The 19,138-nt window shown below is 41.2% G+C and overlaps 1 protein-coding gene across 4 annotated transcripts in view; it reads left to right on the top strand.

Moving 5' to 3' along the window:
* LOC126285024 (vacuole membrane protein 1-like) overlaps positions 1–19,138 on the top strand; it is an 83,043-nt gene that overhangs the window by 31,177 nt on the left and 32,728 nt on the right. For all 4 annotated transcript variants that reach the window (XM_049984337.1, XM_049984340.1, XM_049984339.1 and 1 more), the window contains one exon: positions 8,888–8,978. In XM_049984337.1, the coding sequence (XP_049840294.1) occupies positions 8,888–8,978 (91 nt within the window). The remainder of the gene's footprint in view (positions 1–8,887; positions 8,979–19,138) is intronic.

Here is a 19,138-nt window from a genome sequence, read left to right as displayed (position 1 = left end):
CACGAAAAAGGAAGATGTCAATGGACCAATGAGTACAGTGTCGTTTGGAGGTGTTCGATATTATGTATGTTTTATAGATGATTTCAGTAAATTTCGTCGAATTTTCTTTCTTAAGCAAAAACATGAAGTGTACGATATGCTTAAGCAGTTTTTAAATGAAGCACAAACCAGACGACATGTTGTTAAACAATTTCGATGTGATGGAGGCAAGGAATTTAACAACTACTTCATTAAGAAATTACTCATGGATAAAGGATTAGAATTACTGATTTCTCCACCGTATACTCCTGAATAAAGCAGTGTGGCCGAACGTGAAAACAGAACAATTGTTGAAGCCACATGTTCGATGCTAAACACGAGTAAGGTACCAAGAGGACTGTGGGCAGAAGCAGGCAATACAGCTATCTATATTTTAAATCGTACTGGAAGGTCTTCAGTTCCAGACAAATTTCCATATGAGCTGTGATACAATCAATCAATGTGAAAACTTGATCATCTCAGAATTTTTGGCACAGGTTACTTTGTGCATATAAGCAAATAATTCCGTTCAAAATTTGATGACAAAGCTGTTTTTTGGACAACTTGTTTGGTATGTCAGTGACAAATATGGATTTTGGGTCTGGGTTCCTTCCAAAAAGAAAGTTGTTTTGAGTCATGATATAAAATTTAAACCAGAGATAGTGTGTAGCTCCTACAGTGATCACATTACCTTAGACAGTCCTCGTCAGTCTGCTTCTGGAGGTAGTCAAAGTAAAGAAAACCTTAAGGTCTTGAACCTGGAGGAAGTCAGGACCAGATGGCAATAACAAAAAATTAGCAGAATTCCGGAAAGCCAAAGCATCAGAATCTTCTAACGTAGATGAACTGGAGAACAGAAGACAATGAAGAAAACCAGCCTGGATAGAAAATGGTGAGTTATTGATGTTTTCAAAACTTATTGCTGGTGAACAAAAAGATCCAAATTGTTTTTTTGATGTATTACAGTCGAATAAGAAAGCAAATTGGATGCAAGCTATCAATGAAGAACTAGAATCACTAAAGAGAAACAATACTTGGGTGTTAGTTGAACGTCCTATGAATGCCAAAGTATTACAAAATCGTTGGGTTCTACATCGAAAAGTTTCAGCTGATGGAAACACTCGCTTCAAAGCCTGATTACTTGCTATAGGATATATTCAACAAGCAGGAATAGATTATGAAGATACATCTAGTCCTTTTGCACGTTATGGCACCATTAGTTTTGCAAGCGGTAGCTGCTTTAAAAAAAAAAAAAAAAAAAAAAAACTGGTGTTGAAACAGTTTTATGTGAAGACGGCATTTTTGAATGGAATACTTCAAGATGAAGTATACATGGAACAACCAGAAGGCTTTGAAGATAATCCGCACAGAGTGTGTCTCCTGAAACGGAGTCTCTATGGACTAAAACGAGCACCACGCTGCTGGAACAAATGGTTTATGGGTGTTACGGAGAAAGCAGGTTTTCGAAAAGTGCTGCAGATCCTTGTTTGTTTTATGGCAGATGCAATGAAAAAAGACTTTATGTAGCTATTTACGTTGATGAAGGCCTAATTGTTGGCAGTGACGAAGAAGAAATAACAGCATTTCTGAACACTTTACAATGTGAATTTGATATAACATTAGGGACTCTTGACAGTTTTCTTGGCATAAAAATAAAACAAAATTAAAATGGAGCAATTATGATAAGTCCAGAAAAGTACACGAAAGAAATGCTGGAAAGATTTCGAATGGCAGAATGTAACATGAATTCAACTCCCATTGGATATGAAGAAAATGATCAGAATGAAACAGAAGCAATTTCAGCCTCCATTCCCTATAGCGAGGCAACTGGATGTCTTATGTATCTCTCAATAGCAACTTGTCCAGACATAAATTTTGCTGTCAACAAAGCTGCTTGAGCTATGAGAAAACTAACTGCTTCAGACTGGAGCAGAATTAAACGCATATTTGGGTATCTGCATGGTACATTAAATTATGGCATTATTTGTGATAGAGCAGAAAATCTGAGAATTTACATTGATGCTGATTTTGCTCGAGACAAGCACACAAGATGTTCAACAACTGGTATTGTGGCAAAGTATCATGGAGGGGCAATATCATGGACAAGTTAGTTGCAGAAGGTAGTGGCTACATCTACAACTGAAGCAGAAATCATTTCAGCAAGTGAAGGAGCCAAAGGAGTAATTTGGTTACGTTGTTTACTAAGTGACTTAGTTGAAATGCCGGAACAACCTCCAACACTTTATCAATATAATGCCAGTGCATTGAAATTGGGAAAAAACCCTGAATATCATCGTCTGTCAAAACACACAGAGGTCCGACACTTCTATGTTCGTGAAAGATTTCTGAATGGTGAAATTTTGGTAGAACATATAAATGGACAAAGCCACTTGAGTGAGTTTGATTTAATTTGCTGCGTGCAGAGATTGGTGTGAAGGAAGTCAAACAGTAACTCTTCGTTTTCATTTGACTGTTTCATTTATCTTTTGGAGGAAGTGTTGTAAAAAAGGAAAAAATGTTTTTATCGTTCAGTGTAGTATTCCTAATTATTTTCATGAAGTATGTTTTGTGTATATAGGATCTCCTTGAAGTTCATTTTTTCCAGTTAAGTGCCAAATCTGTATCCTAAGAAATAGACCATTTTAAATGAAAGTGTATTGTTCAGACTCAATAATTTGCAACAACAGGAATTTTTTTTGCAACAAACAAAAAATGCATGTTTTTTACTTGCTCCTGAATTTTAACATATGCTGAATTAAATAACATCAGAGACTATAAAGATAACCCTGAAGTGATATGGATTATGCCTCTATTGTCTCCATCCTGTACAAGGAAAAATGGTCATCTTAATAAAAATAAGAGAAATCGGACAACATACAGAAAGATAAGTTGGTTGGGAATGATAAACAGTCTGAAGATGAAACTTCCTGGCAGATTAAAACTGTGTGCCGGACTGAGACTCGAACTCATGATCTTTGCCTTTCGTGGGCAAACGCTCTACCGACTGAGCTACCCAAGCACGACGCATGCCGCGTGATGGGTGTGTGTCGTGCTTGGATAGCTCAGTCGGTAGAGCGCTTGCCCGCGAAAGGCAAAGATCCCGAGTTCGAGTCTCGGTCTGGCACACAGTTTTAATCTGCCAGGTAGTTCCATATCAGTGCACACTCCGCTGTAGAGTGAAAATTTCATTCTAGTCTGAAGATGCTTTGAAGGACCCTCTGCCAAGCACTTACGTGTGAATAGCAGATTTCTGATGTAAATGTAATGTGTTCAGCGAGGAAAGTAATCGGGGCATACAGTGAAGAAAGGAGATGGTGTGGGTTGCACTTGACGCTTGATGTTGGCAAGAGAAAGCAAAATGTGGTGGAAGCATAGTTCAGAAAGTTTGAATTAATTCTGTTGTTTATATTTATCTGTTCAGGCTCTTAGGGGATGTTATGGTAACAGGTGCATCACCAAGCTTTATGCAAGAGAGTAATGCTCAAGATTTAGTATGATTTGCTGGCTGCTGAGGGTGATTTATTTTGTGAGAAAGTCTCAGGGTTACCCTACCTTCTGTCAGAACCATACTGGCCGCAAGTGCGCATCTGGGGGGGATTTATGTGTTTGTTTGGACAGCTGTCATCAGCAATTGTATGCTCTCTGTACCACATTAGCAATAGTAGTGTGTTGTGAACAACCCCAGCACTTGCTATTTGCAATTTTTATTTTTCCCCCAGGCAGGACATTTACTCACCTTGAAAGGACCTTAGTCAATCAAATCTCCCCCCCCCCCCCCCCCCTCCAATTCCCACCACCACTTCTTACCGTTTTTAGGAATTTTAACAGACACCACTACTTACAAGGGAGTACCATGTGGCATGAGCCTTCTGATTGACCAGCTTTCTTAGAAAATCTTCATCTTTGTTTCTTCAATTATAGTACCCCTGCCCACTTCAGTGTAGCTCATGATACCTTTTCAGCTATTGGTCTTATGATCTTTTTCTCCTATCTTGCAGCTTCACCACAACAGTTGCTGTATGATGATGTTTGTGAGCGTGATCACTTTCCTGTGATACTGTCTCTTCCTCATCAACACCCGATGGACCAGTTGCCACGATGGGCTCTCCAAAGGCCCAGCTGGCAATTATATACCTCAACCATCACCTCTGTCCCCTCTCCATTACTTTATATGGACAAGATTTTCAAAGACGTCTCCAATGTGATCTGCCACACCACTGGAACTGGTATCCCCCTTACTTTAAGAAATACAATAACCTGTCACATTGTGAATTTTTATTTATACCAGTATGCATTTCTACCTTTTACCCATCTTTGATTGGTAACATATTTAAATATTCAGATAGAAAATTGCTTAAAAAGAATAATCAATTGCAGTTAGATGACAATATTATTAAAAGTATAATTGCTACTCATCATAGAGCGCAAATACTGAATCACTGATAGGCACAACAAAAAGACTGTCGAACAAGAAAGCCTTAGGCCAAAAAGGCCTTTAAACTGCTTTCATGGCAGAGGCAATTGGCTGGGGTTGCGGTCTTCCACCACACGCAGGGCCCTGAGAGCCCTCAGCCCACCTAGTCATCCCTCTTTCAACCAGTTTTTAGTTACTTTTAAATGCAATTAACCTTTCTTTCTGTTGTACCCTATTTCATGTTTTTAGGACTACTCCATCATATAACCCTCTCACGAAGGCAAGACTATAAGGATTCTGTCCCTCAACACTAGCTAATGAAAAAAGAATTGTGGTACAGGATTTTATTCTTCCACTTCTTCCAGGGTTTTATTCTTCCTCTGAAAGTGAGTTAAATTCCTATATTTAACACTTTGACGACAACAAATCAGGTCTGGGGCGGCTGTGTTAGGGATGCTTCTTGCTGCATTTTAAACCCCTGGGACCACTAGACCTTGCCCACCCACGTAAAGACCTGATTCTCTGTCATCAACAGGTACAAAGTAGTGGGACCTTTGATGCGCAGTGATTGTATCTTGTATAAGAAATCCTGTCTGCAGGTCAGCTAGCATGAGACACAGGCCGCATGTTGGGTAAAACCCAACAGTTTGAATGAATAGCCGAGGATAGTCACCATGACTGAACTGAAGAAAGAAAGGATGAAAGAAGGGCAGTTCTAAATAAAACTAAAGCCAGTGACAGAGAAACCAGTCACATTGTTTTAAAGACAAAAATTAGGTGAGTGAATGAGTGAAAGTGTTCCTTTGTTACAAGATTTAGTTCACGAGTTATTAAATGCTAAAGTAAAATTTTTGTACATAAAATGATCTATAAAAAGTAATAACTCGATCACAAATGCCTTAAGTAATTCAGACAAACTTATCAAGAGCTCAGATGGAAACACAGTTCTAAGCAAAGAGGGGAAAGCAGAAATGTGGAAGGAGTATATAGAGGGTCTATACAAGGGCGATGTACTTAAGGACAATATAATGGAAATGGAAGAGGATGTAGATGAAGATGAAATGGCAGATGTGATACTGCGTGAAGAGTTTGATAGAGCGCTGAAAGACCTGAGTCGAAACCAGGCCCCGGGAATAGACAACATTCCATCAGAACTACTGACGGCCTTGGGAGAGCCAGTCCTGACAAAACTCTATCATCTGGTGAACAAGATGTATGAGACAGGCGAAATGCCCTCAGACTTCAAGAAGAATATAATAATTCCAATCCCAAAGAAAGCAGGTGTTGACAGATGTGAAAACTACCCAACTATCAGTTTAATAAGTCACAGCTGCAAAATACTAACGCGAATTCTTTATAGATGAATGGAAAAACCAGTAGAAGCCGACCTAGGGGAAGATCAGTTTGGATTCTGTAGAAATATTGGAACACATGAGGCAATACTGACCCTACGACTTATCTTAGAAGCTAGATTAAGGAAAGGCAAACCTATGTTTCCAGCATATGTAGACTTGGAGAAAGCTTTTGATAATGTTGACTGTAATACTCTCTTTCAAATTCTGAAGGTGGCAGGGGTAAAATATAGGGAGCGAAAGGCTATTTACAATTTGTATAGAAACCAAATGGCAGTTGTAAGAGTCGAGGGACATGAAAGGGAAGCAGTGGTTGGGAAGGGAGTGAGACAACGTTGTAGCCTCTCACTGATGTTATTCAATCTGTATATATCTGCAGTGAAGGAAACAAAAGAAAAATTCGGAGTAGGTATTAAAATCCATGGAGAAGAAATAAAAACTTTGAGGTTTGCCGATGACATTGTAATTCTGTCGGAGACAGCAAAGGACTTGGAAGAGCAGTTGAATGGAATGGATAGTGTCTTGAAAGGAGGATATAAGATGAGCATCAACAAAAGCAAAACGAGGATAATGGAATGTAGTCAAATTAAATCGGGTGATGCTGAGGGAATTAGATTAGGAAATGAGATGCTTAAAGTAGTAAAGGAGTTTTGCTATTAGGGGAGCAAAATAACTGATTATGGTCAAAGTAGAGATGATATAAAATGTAGACTGGCAATGGCAAGGAAAGCGTTTCTGAAGAAGAGAAATTTGTTAACATCGAATATAGATTTAAGTGTCAGGAAGTCATTTCTGAAAGCATTTGTATGGAGTGTAGCCATGTATGGATGTGAAACATGGACAAGAAGAGAATAGAAGCTTTCGAAATGTGGTGCTACAGAAGAATGCTGAAGATTAAATGGATAGATCACGTAACTAATGAGGAGGTATTGAATAGAATTGGGGAGAAGAGGAGTTTGTGGCACAACTTGACTAGAAGAAAGGATCGGTTGGTAGGACATGTTCTGAGGCATCAAGGGATCACCAATGTAGTATTGGAGCGCAGCGTGGAGGGTAAAAATCGTAGAGGGAGACCAAGAAATGCAAGAGATGAATACACCAAGCAGATTCAGAAGGATGTAGGTTGCAGTAGGTATTGGGAGATGAAGCAGCTTGCACAGGATAGAGTAGCATGGAGAGCTGCATCAAACCAGTCTCAGGACTGAAGACCACAATAACAACAACATAGTATAAATGATTAAGGCTCAGCAAGCACTATTGAACTATTCTAATAGATTTTCTTCGAATATTATGTAGTTCAGATTGCAGGCTGGAATATATGTTCTGTACATGAAGTAGTGAATTTTCTTGTAAATAAAATGTGAAATAGTGAAGATAGTGCCAGCATTAGTAATTAGAGATGTGTGACTGTAATTGGACTTCTTTTTTAATGTTTAATAGGGATGTAATGATGCAAAGTAGCATACGTATGGGCAAAAACACTATTTGTGAGAAAACCATTACAGCTGCAGGCAGAATTGAAGAGCTAACGAAATTTGCATCCTAAGTCATACGTAATATGTATCTGTAACATTATAGCTTTTATATGTTTTTGGAAATCTGATACTACTCACATCAGTACGGGGGTATAGGTAACGGCAGCCATTTTTGTGTGGCGACTTGGATTTCAGCAGGAGTTTGAGTGGAGTTAGTATATGTATAGGACGCGTGTGGCTGTAAGTGTCCTTATATGTTTAACTGAAATATTTTCTAAGTCATCAGTTGAGGACAAAAGTTTCACATATGACAATCGTAAGGAACTCTGAAATATTTTAAGCATGTGTGGACTTAGAAAAAGTTGCATCACATGAACTGGTTGGTCGGGACTTGTAAATATTTCATGAGTATCGATCGTGAAGAGTTTGAAACATTTTTCAGATGAGGTCTCTAAATTTCGGTTTAGGTGACTTAGTTTAAACTTCTATTAACTATACTGCATTTATCTGTGATGGTGATCTGCAGTTCAAAAATCATTAGTGTGCAGTAATGGAACTTCAGCATAGAAGTTTGCTGATGAACTTTATTCTGTAGGGATTTTCTAAAGTTAGGGATTTTCTAAAGTTTAAGTGAAAGTGTGATGTTGGTCAACTTACGTTCTAGTTCTGACTGATATTATTTTAATAATAAGCGGTGGTTTAATAACTTTAGTCTGGAAAAGTAAGAAGTAAATGTTATTTCACAGCAAATTCCTTACTGCCTTGTGACTGATTTCATTTGGGTTCATCCAGTAGATGTATTGTTTAGTCCCTCTACTGTAACATAGTAAATGTTTTAAAAACCAACCATGCATCAGGAGACCCTACGAAGATTCTTGATAGAACATCAAAGTATGGCATTTCTTTCATCCTTTTTAGTATTTAGAGAATGGTCATCAAATTTAGTGAGAAGGTGATTTATAAAAGACAATCATAATCCATGAGCTAAAAGTTGACATCTCGTAACATCAGTGCCTTAGTTGGTGAAATTAATAATAGGAACACAGAAAATTATCTCGAGCACATATTTAAAAAATAATATCCACTGGGTTTTTATGTTACTGTGTAAGTTGACGAATATTGCAGACGTTAAAGAACAGGAAGTGGAGCAGTATTATGATTGCCTTTTTAATTAGACAGCAAAAGATTTAAAGCAACAACAAAAACCAATGTAAGCGTATTAAAAGGATTTTTTATTGCCCACTCTTTTCGGCTAATGTCTTGACAGTGCTGCTGGAAAATAGCAGATTGAATCCAAACTTTAAAATTTTAATTTAAAATGACTTCAGTTGTCATGTTTTCAGAAAATAGAGTTCTCATATAAAACCAGGAAACAGTTTAAAATTAAGACTGTAAAGACTGTGTAAGTTTGGACAAAGTCATGATCTTACTAACTGTTACCAAAATTGAAAGTAATTTCTCTCCATTACATTGTCATCAGCACATGAGGAGGAGGTGGGGGAGGAGAGTAGTATGATTATGAGTAGTTGGGGAAAAACAGTTTCCACTTACAGAATTAGAAACAGTTGTGCGTGTAACTCGAACTTCTTTATACGTTAATTGCTTGTATTTTCTTCTTGTTCCAACAGGTTGCTGTATCATCGGACAACTGTTGCTGCATGTATTGTGCTTCTAGTTTTCTTCTTCATGTTTTTCAATACAGCTGGTCCCCATCAGCAGGTATCTATAATTTCTGTTGTTATAAACTATTAACAATTTCCTTAATTTTATGAAGCATTTTATAAAGCATTTGGAGGCAGAAAAGTAAAACAAGAATCAGCTGAAGCAATTTAACTAAACCTGCACCTATAATAAGATAGTCACATCTCCACCATCATTTGGTTTTTTCATTTATTTGTTCATTCAGGGATCATCTCACAGTGATATAAGTTTTGTCATAATACAATGAAAATAACTAGCTCAAAATCTACATACACACAAAATGCGTTCTCATTAGGATAGGACAGGTGCACATACACGCTATACTCTCTTAGTTACAAGTACTGATCCAAGGAATGCCAGTATACGTGATTTTTTGGTAATTCCAGTATGTATTGTCAGCTGAAATTTGGCAAGTTAGATTTCAAGTAACATTAAGAGTGCCAAAAAATGATGGTTGTATTAAATGTCACTGTTCCCTTGTCAGATATCTCATTCTATGTCTTACCATGTGAGTGGAGGCGTTATCATCTGCCAATCTCCTACTGAGATATTCATGCTCCACTGAATAAACATGGTCACTTCCAATGGTATCATAGACCTTTCTTGTCATCATTTGGATTGTTAAGTTTATTTAACCCCTTTGAACATCATATTATTACTGCCCAAATTATTGCAGAATCTCTACCAAGTGTCACAGGTGGATGAAGATGTGACTAGATTTTCCAATACATAAAGACATCCTGTAGTCAGAAACAGTTGTATTTCAGCTAGTTCGTTAGTTACGTGTTCCATCGATTAATAACACAGAAAACCTTTATGATGAGGAAACTTGTCAAATGCACAAGAAACGCACACACGACACAAGTTCGTTTTCTTTTTTGTTTACATTATAGTGTTTAGCCTAAATATTTCTATTATCTATCCCATTCCCTTAAATGGCAAAAAATGCATATATATCCATATTTATTTACTCATATTCAAGAATTCATCTAGGGTATAGAATGAGTTGTCAAGGAGGTATGATTTCAATTTGTTTTATTTATCAAAAAATTTTATAGCAGCATAATTTACCCCTTTCTGTGCCAAAGATAGGTTAAGTAAAGGATAGTGTAGGTCTTTTTTTTCTGGTATTGTAATCGTGAATGTCGCTGTTGATTTTAAACTGGTCCATGCTGTTGAGAAAAAAGTTCATTACTGAATAAATGTACTGTGAAGCAGTTGTAAGAATTCCTAACCTTTTAAACAGATGCTTGCAAGATGTGCGATTATGTACCCCACACATTATTCTAAATACTTTCTTTTGACCAGTGAATACCTTTTGACTAAGTGTTGAGTTGCCCCAGAATATTATTCCGTATGACATCAGAGAGTGGAAGTATGCAAAGATGTTAGCTTACTAATTTCTACATCCTCAAAATTTGCAATTGTTCCGATTGCAAAAGTTGCTGAACCTAGTCGCTTCAGGAGATCCAAAATATGAATTTTCCAATTAAGATTCTCATGTGTATGTACACCCAAAAACTTTGTATGCTCTACCCTGGCTACTGACTTCTTTTGATGTGTTGTGTTTATTGAAGGAATTATACTTTTTGCAGCAGAAAATTGGATGTAATATTTTTTTTTTCTTCAAAGTTCAGAGCAAGCCGATTTGCAGAAAACCAATTAATAACTTTTCCAAAGACCTTATTAGTATCATTTTCTATTGAACTTTCTTTTACTGGATTAATAATTATGCTTGTATCATCAGCAAACAGTGTCAGTTCAGCATCTTGTTTCACATAAGAAGGAAGGTCATTCACATACATAAAGGACAGGAGGCGACCTATGATCGAACCTTGTGGAACGCCTTATGTAATTTCACTCCAGCTAGATGAAGTGGCAAACTCCTTTGAATCACTTGAAGCATATCTGCAATCATTTCTGTAACACTGTCCTTCTGCATCTTCATCAATAAGTCAAGCACCACTTGCCCCCCTCCCTCTCACGCCCCCTCCCTCTCACGCCCCCTCCCTCTCACGCCCCCTCCCTCTCACGCCCCCTCCCTCTCACGCCCCCTCCCTCTCACGCCCCCTCCCTCTCACGCCCCCTCCCTCTCACGCCCCCTCCCTCTCACGCCCCCTCCCTCTCACGCCCCCTCCCTCTCACGCCCCCTCCCTCTCACGCCCCCTCCCTCTCACGCCCCCTCCCTCTCACGCCCCCTCCCTCTCACGCCCCCTCCCTCTCACGCCCCCTCCCTCTCACGCCCCCTCCCTCTCACGCCCCCTCCCTCTCACGCCCCCTCCCTCTCACGCCCCCTCCCTCTCACGCCCCCTCCCTCTCACGCCCCCTCCCTCTCACGCCCCCTCCCTCTCACGCCCCCTCCCTCTCACGCCCCCTCCCTCTCACGCCCCCTCCCTCTCACGCCCCCTCCCTCTCACGCCCCCTCCCTCTCACGCCCCCTCCCTCTCACGCCCCCTCCCTCTCACGCCCCCTCCCTCTCACGCCCCCTCCCTCTCACGCCCCCTCCCTCTCACGCCCCCTCCCTCTCACGCCCCCTCCCTCTCACGCCCCCTCCCTCTCACGCCCCCTCCCTCTCACGCCCCCTCCCTCTCACGCCCCCTCCCTCTCACGCCCCCTCCCTCTCACGCCCCCTCCCTCTCACGCCCCCTCCCTCTCACGCCCCCTCCCTCTCACGCCCCCTCCCTCTCACGCCCCCTCCCTCTCACGCCCCCTCCCTCTCACGCCCCCCTCCCTCTCACGCCCCCCTCCCTCTCACGCCCCCCTCCCTCTCACGCCCCCTCCCTCTCACGCCCCCTCCCTCTCACGCCCCCTCCCTCTCACGCCCCCTCCCTCTCACGCCCCCTCCCTCTCACGCCCCCTCCCTCTCACGCCCCCTCCCTCTCACGCCCCCTCCCTCTCACGCCCCCTCCCTCTCACGCCCCCTCCCTCTCACGCCCCCTCCCTCTCACGCCCCCTCCCTCTCACGCCCCCTCCCTCTCACGCCCCCTCCCTCTCACGCCCCCTCCCTCTCACGCCCCCTCCCTCTCACGCCCCCTCCCTCTCACGCCCCCTCCCTCTCACGCCCCCTCCCTCTCACGCCCCCTCCCTCTCACGCCCCCTCCCTCTCACGCCCCCTCCCTCTCACGCCCCCTCCCTCTCACGCCCCCTCCCTCTCACGCCCCCTCCCTCTCACGCCCCCTCCCTCTCACGCCCCCTCCCTCTCACGCCCCCTCCCTCTCACGCCCCCTCCCTCTCACGCCCCCTCCCTCTCACGCCCCCTCCCTCTCACGCCCCCTCCCTCTCACGCCCCCTCCCTCTCACGCCCCCTCCCTCTCACGCCCCCTCCCTCTCACGCCCCCTCCCTCTTACTCCCCTCCCTCTTACTCCCCTCCCTCCCTCTCACTCCCCCCCTCCCTCTTACTCCCCTCCCTCCCTCTCACTCCCCCCCTCCCTCTCACTCCCCCCCTCCCTCTTACTCCCCTCCCTCCCTCTTACTCCTCTCCCTCCCTCTCAGTCCCTACTTCAGTATTCCATTGAACAAAGGAGTGTTATGAACTCAGTACTGTGATACTATATTCATTTGCTGTAGATCTATAGGTATGTTTTATACATTTGTCAGTTATTGTCACAGATACTCAACCTCATTTGCAAGTCTGTAAGGTACAACACATTTATTGATCAACACAACCATAGCAATCAGAAAAGCATTCTTGGCTCAAAATACTGACAAATATGTTTATAATAGGATCATTGCATTACGGACAAATTGGATAAAAATCTCTGGAAATCAAGCTATTTTAGCTGTATAAAACAAATGAACAGAGTAAGGGTAACAACTTGCTTCATAGATGAGGCATTGAGTGATCTAAGGCATATAAAAGGACTCTAAATGCTAATAAGCTTGTGGAAGGTTTCCTTCAGGACCAACTGGTGCATGCATGCATGCACCCAATATTAACACCTGCACAGCTAAATTTTTCTGGCTGACAACATTGTAGCAGCACTGCAGCTCGAGTGGTGGTGCAATGGTTGGAGTAGTTGAGGGAGAAATGAAGCTAAGAGAAGAACGGAAAGTTGTTGATGGCTGGAAGAGACAGCAAGCTCATGTGGAACCAGCGAGCAAGCTCTGATGCAGTCAAGGGGAAGTTCTGCGTATCACACTTAGATGTGCAGGAGTGGACTCTATTGGGGATACAGAATTGAAAAAGAGATAGACAGGTAGACTGTGATAAAGATGATGTGAAGAGAGGGACACGGGATCGGGGATGTAGGCAGTAGGGATGGGTTAAACTATGATTTTCTGATATCAGTGATTTCTGTGAATGCTACTTTTTGGTAACTGTGATTTGTCACAGTTAAGAATCTCAATTAACGAATTCACAGCTTGTATCCCTCTGCTACTTGTCACTTCTGCGACGTCTGTCATTTGTCATCTTGGATGGTACACCGTCAGCGGTTGAAAGTAAGAAGTGAACTGTGTCAGTGCAAATGAGAAATAAGTTCTCACCTGTATAGGTGATTGTCAGGGCCTAAGGTTAACATTTCAGTAACAGAGCCGGCAAAGTATTACATGAAATGCTATTAATAATATATCTGATTCTTCCTCAGTTGTTACTTGATACACAAAAGATATGCTTCTTAACAGACAAAATTTCATATCAATAAAACAGTTTGTATTAAATATGTTTTACGTATGTTCTTCCTTTGGTTTTAGTTTTATATTAATGGAACAAGTGTGAAAATATTGATAGTGTGGTGCTGAGAGTCGTACACAAATTACCACACAGCATCATCAGATTTTATGTTTAGAATACGGATTCTAACCACGTTGATACATTCACAAGTATCTGAACCACATTGTCAGTCATTCGACATAGTGATAATTCAAAATATCAGTGACGGCAGAACTGGAAAGTTGCACAGCATCTTTACACAATCTTCGTCAGAAGTAAGGTTAGTTTCTAAGTTTGTGACTGAACATAGGGGCATAGATTATGCAAAGTGTGAAGCCTCCTTCCACTAAATTGCTTTCATTACAAGATATATTAACAGTTGTATAATGTGAATTATATTGCCAGTAATCAGCAGCAGTATAAAAGTTTAATAATCCTCCTGGTTTTCCAGACATAGTTCCCATTTTCATTATTGGCTGCTCTATATACTCATCCACATCTAGAAGAGATAATGGTTGAGAGTCAAAATTACTCTTGAAAAATTGACAGTACAAAAGAGCCATAATTGATAGCGTAAGTATGCAAAATGAGTATCGGTGCACTGTGTCATTGAAGTCTTTGTGTGATATGAAAGGGATATTGAAAAGGATGATAAATAAATGTGAACTACACTGAAAGTTCCATTCACACCATGTTTAAGCCGTCCTACAACTCATGTATGTAGTGATAAAGACTTGCAAGAGTGTGCTATTGATCTATCAATTCATCCCACCTCGAATGTTGGTTGTGATGGCAGACTTACCTTCAGCGCAGCCCAAGATCTATGTTAGGTTGGATGGTGTGTGTTTTATGGTTGACGATATGCAAGTGAAAACAGTGGAAAGTACTTTATCTTACAGTTAAAAGTTGACATCAGGAATAGTAGTAACGCAATATTTGAAAATACAGACAAAATTTTAACTGTGCATTGTACTATCAGACGAAATATCCATCTTGTAAGTATAATTGTTAAACATTTGGTAAAAGTTATAGAGCAGACACCAGACCGCATTTTTAGTAGTTTATGTATGATATATGTGTATGACTTGCAACAGAATACTCATTGGAGCTGTACCCATTTCCGTTTTCTGAAATTACCATGCAGTTTTAGCTTTTATGGGGAAAAGTGCATTTAAATACGCAACGAAAATTCCTGGCTACACTGTAGGTTTGTCTATTAGCACAACCTTTATTCGGCCTTCAAATTCCTTGGCTGCACCAATTGTCAACTGAGTATAAAACTGGTTCAGTTTTTTTACTATAAGTATGTAATACATCCATATCGTGAGACACAAGGTTCTTAGAACAAAATACAGATATAGGTCAGCAGATGGCATATGCCATCTAATGTTAACTGTGCATTTTAGTTACTACTTGGGGACTTCTACTTGCGATTTGTCACAAAAATCAAAGTTAAAACTCAGTAGCGTGTCACAAAGAAGAACAGTAGTACATAGATAGGCTGTCAGATGGCACATGGCATCGAATGTTGATGGCACTTTTGTTAGTTGCTACTTGAGACTTGTCACTAAAATCACAGCTAGATAAAAGGTTCACAGGAAGTACAAAATTTGACCAACAGATGGCACATGACACTGAATGTTAAGTGCTACTTTCAACTCCTAGTTGTCACTGAAATTGTAGCTAGATTCTGTTAAGTTGATGTGATATCTGTGACTTCAGAGTCACTGTGGTTTATGACACATACCCAGTGTCTTTCCTCCTTAATAGGCAGGTTCAGGACAGGAGCCAGAACAGCATTGATCAACCAGTGGTAGAACACGCTGCTGAGCAAACCGTGCTGAATTAGGATAGCTCTTTTGCAGCCTGTGCAATCCATCAATCTATACCCCCCCCCCCCCCCCCCCACGCCCCCCCACCAAAAAAACCTCTGTTTTCCCCCCCATTACTAATTTCTCTGAACTGCATGGATGGGAGTTGTCCTTAAACACATTGTCTGATCCTGCAGTCCTCTAGTCTCAATCGGTACTAGCCTGTCCCACTTACAACCCTATTCCCATGCCGCCAACTGCACTCACTTTACACTCATATCCTCCTTCTGTATGCTCTCTCTCTCTCTCTCTCTCCTCCTCTCTCTCTCTCTCCTCTCTCTCTCTCTCTCTCTCTCTCTCTCTCTCTAGCCCACCCGTCTGTCATTTTGGCCAATATGGGAGTGACATCACTGTTGCCAAAATCATATCCCTAGCATCTGCCCTCCTCCTTTTCCTCCTTTCTTCTTCTTCTTCTTCTTCTTGTTCTTCTTCTTCTTCTTCTTCTTCTTCTTCCTTTCTCCCCCTCCTGCCACCAGCTTCCAGTTACCCTTCGCTACAACTCTCCATCCCTCCTCTCATCCTCCTTTCTCCTCTGTCCCATGTCTCTGGTACGACATGTCACCCCCAGATGGTGTACAGTGCCAGTGAAGTGTTGTCATCTGGGACAGTATACAGATGCGTGCATGGCGCTTTTTGAAGCTGAGCAACATTTTCAGTTTTATGCCTATTGGCCCAGTTTTATGCCTATTGGCCACCAATTTGTTGCCTTAATCCTTTAAGTTAGAAAATGTTTTAATTAATATAATAATGTACTTTTTGTGAAAGGAAGTAAGTAAAACTGTTTAACTTATTATATATTTTGAAGTCCACCATTAGCTAACTTATTATATATTTTGAAGTCCACCATTAGCTAACTTATCATATATTTCGAAGTCCAGCATGAGCTATGGGGTGATTAATATTCATACCAATGGATCAGGAGCATAAAGCCTGTGCTGAAAAGTTTTATAAAATCTGCAGCTAATTGACAATATCAACGCCCTCAGTAAGATGAAGTTCCCAAAGGAATGGTGGGATTCGCAACCATATTTAGACCATGCATATAAGTACATATTTGTAGCCACTCCAGTATCAATGAGTTTCATGACTTCCAAAAAATGTTTCTTCAAGCACAGGGTGTAAGTCTACCTGCTGTATCTGTACTAGACATTTCACCCGAGCGTCAACATCACAATGTGTTACTAGATTACCATAAGTTACTGTAGAAATAGTAGCTCCACCATTTGCATCAGTCCCTCCCAAGACTAATGAAACTTGCTTTGCTTTTTTGATACTGCACCCCAGCAATTCATTACATGAGCAGCCAGACCTTCATACTTTATGTAATTATAACTATGCCACCCCGATGAAGTCATTCCCACAGACCTAAAAGAAATAGTCACAAATGTCAGCATCATCTGATCAACCATAAAAACCAACCAAAAAAGAGTAAATAATATGTGTACTGCACTGAATTGAGTGCAGAAACTGTTTTCATCATGTTACATATTTCCAGTTACCATCCTACACGTGCACTGTTATGAAAATAATTCATATTATCTCAACGTTAAAATTTTCCAGATAGTCTGTGGCACAATATGATTTATAATGTTCATTCCTCTTTAGAAGAAGAATTTGATAGGATGTAACAAGGAACTGCATCCATTAAAATCTATTTGATTGGAATTTCAACACTATAAGGAAAAGGATAGATTGCTACTCATTGTAAAGATGACACATTGAATTCAAGACAGACACAATGAAAAGATTGATACATAATTAGCTTTTGGTCAAACCCATTTTCAGAAAAGAAAACACACACACACACACACACACACACACACACACATTCAAGCAAGCACACCTCGCACGCTTACATGACCACCATCTCCAGCAGTTCTTTGTGGCATTCTGGTCCGAGCTGCCTGTCTACAACTCAGTCATCTTTATGGTGAATAGCAATCCTTATATTGTGTCTGTCTACAACTCGGTGTCATCTTTATGGTGAGTAGCAGTCTATGCTTTTCTTATGTTGTCGACAGTCTTTGTTTACTACACCACACAGAAAAAAAACTAGCAATAAAATTCTTAGAAATGACTCCCAAATTGATTCTATACTTTATAATATAGGAAATGTTACTGCGGATTGAATTACTGTTATTTAAATAGAATTAAATATTAGAAGAGTAAATCCACGGGTCGCAGATGTTTGCTGAGTGCAAAACAAGCTCTAGAGAAGAGTGCCTCAAAGGCAGTAAATATCCATATCATTACTCATTTGTTTGCTGACATCTCTAGTCTGCTGACTTAGAAACATGATATTCATACTTATCTGAGAACATATGGTGAAAGTTGAATTTTTTGTTCCATTATTGTGCATCAGATAATTGTCTTAATAGGAATTGTTACTCTGCACTAAGTAACTAGCGTCTATAAAACCTTAATGCATAATTGGCTAGTTCATGGCATGTTGTTCTTTAGTAATTAGCAAAAGTTTTGCTACTTTACTGTGTTTCCACGACTGTCAGTATTTCTGGTTCTAATGTCAGATGCAGACAGTTTAAATAAATCCTTCAGTTTAGCATAAGGTGTACTTTTCTTGTTCCGAATCCTTTTTATCTTGCAAACAGCTGCCCAGGGGACTTGTGTTTCTTTCGTGAGTTTGTGCATGCCACATGTGGGGCCCTGAGCTATTGCAGCCCATTCTTCCTGCCCTGGCTGCATTTCCTTCATCAAGCCACCCACCCCCCACCCCCCGGCCTTCCCAATCGTCACTCTTTCCTTGCTACCCACTCCTTTCCCCTCTCTTCGTGTTCTGAATTATGTCTACCTATTTCCCTGCATTGCTTGCAATTTTGCTCCTCCTGCCTGTTCTCTTTCATCCCTTTTGGAGTTGAGGTCACAGCTTCAGGTTTGACCTCCACTTCTACATTTTGTGTTTTTAGTGTGAGCCATTTGAAGAACAACTCCCGCCCTCCCTAGTGCTATGACATGGATTCTTCTTGCCCTTCCTTCCCCTTTTCCTTCCCTGCTGTAGCCCCTCCCGACCTCATTAAGTCACCAGTGTGTGTAGCCAGTCAGTGTGATGGGGCTGTTATGCATACATCTGGCTAAGCCCCTGACAACACATGGATCACACTACTGATACATGAACTTTTCCCTCCCCCATGTACACCAAGGAGTAGTTGCTTGTCTTGCTGGAGCATCGGAATTCCTGGCAAAAGCCGCCGTGCCAGGTGGTGTTTGCTGTGGCTGGGTGGTGTCCTTGGGGAGAGCCCCTGATCAAAGTAGGTAGTATCAGGATGAATGCTTGGTGCATGAACTGTGTCAAGCTGCAAAAATCTGGCTGTTTTCAAATGGCCATCTTTTTGAATGATGATCGAACATTGAATGTTGCTTCATATGACTTGGCAGCCTTCCCTTCCCTGGCTACACCGTGGGAGGAGGGCAAGGTTCGCTGTATTTGGATGAAACACTTCCCCTTCTATATCGTTTGTACTAGAGTGGAAGGGGACACATGCACCACCACAAAGCCTTTTTTTGGGAATATGGAGCACAAGTTTGGTGAAGAGAAATCTCTCATTAAGATACGGTCAGGCTCCCTGTTGGTCAAAGCTTCTTCTGCCACCCAATCTTCAGTTCTTCATGCTTGTGATGATCTTGGCGATATCCCATT

The sequence above is a fragment of the Schistocerca gregaria genome, chromosome 8, assembly GCF_023897955.1.
Source record: "Schistocerca gregaria isolate iqSchGreg1 chromosome 8, iqSchGreg1.2, whole genome shotgun sequence".
Classification (NCBI taxonomy): domain Eukaryota; kingdom Metazoa; phylum Arthropoda; class Insecta; order Orthoptera; family Acrididae; genus Schistocerca; species Schistocerca gregaria.
This window is presented reverse-complemented; position numbering and strand designations above follow the sequence as displayed.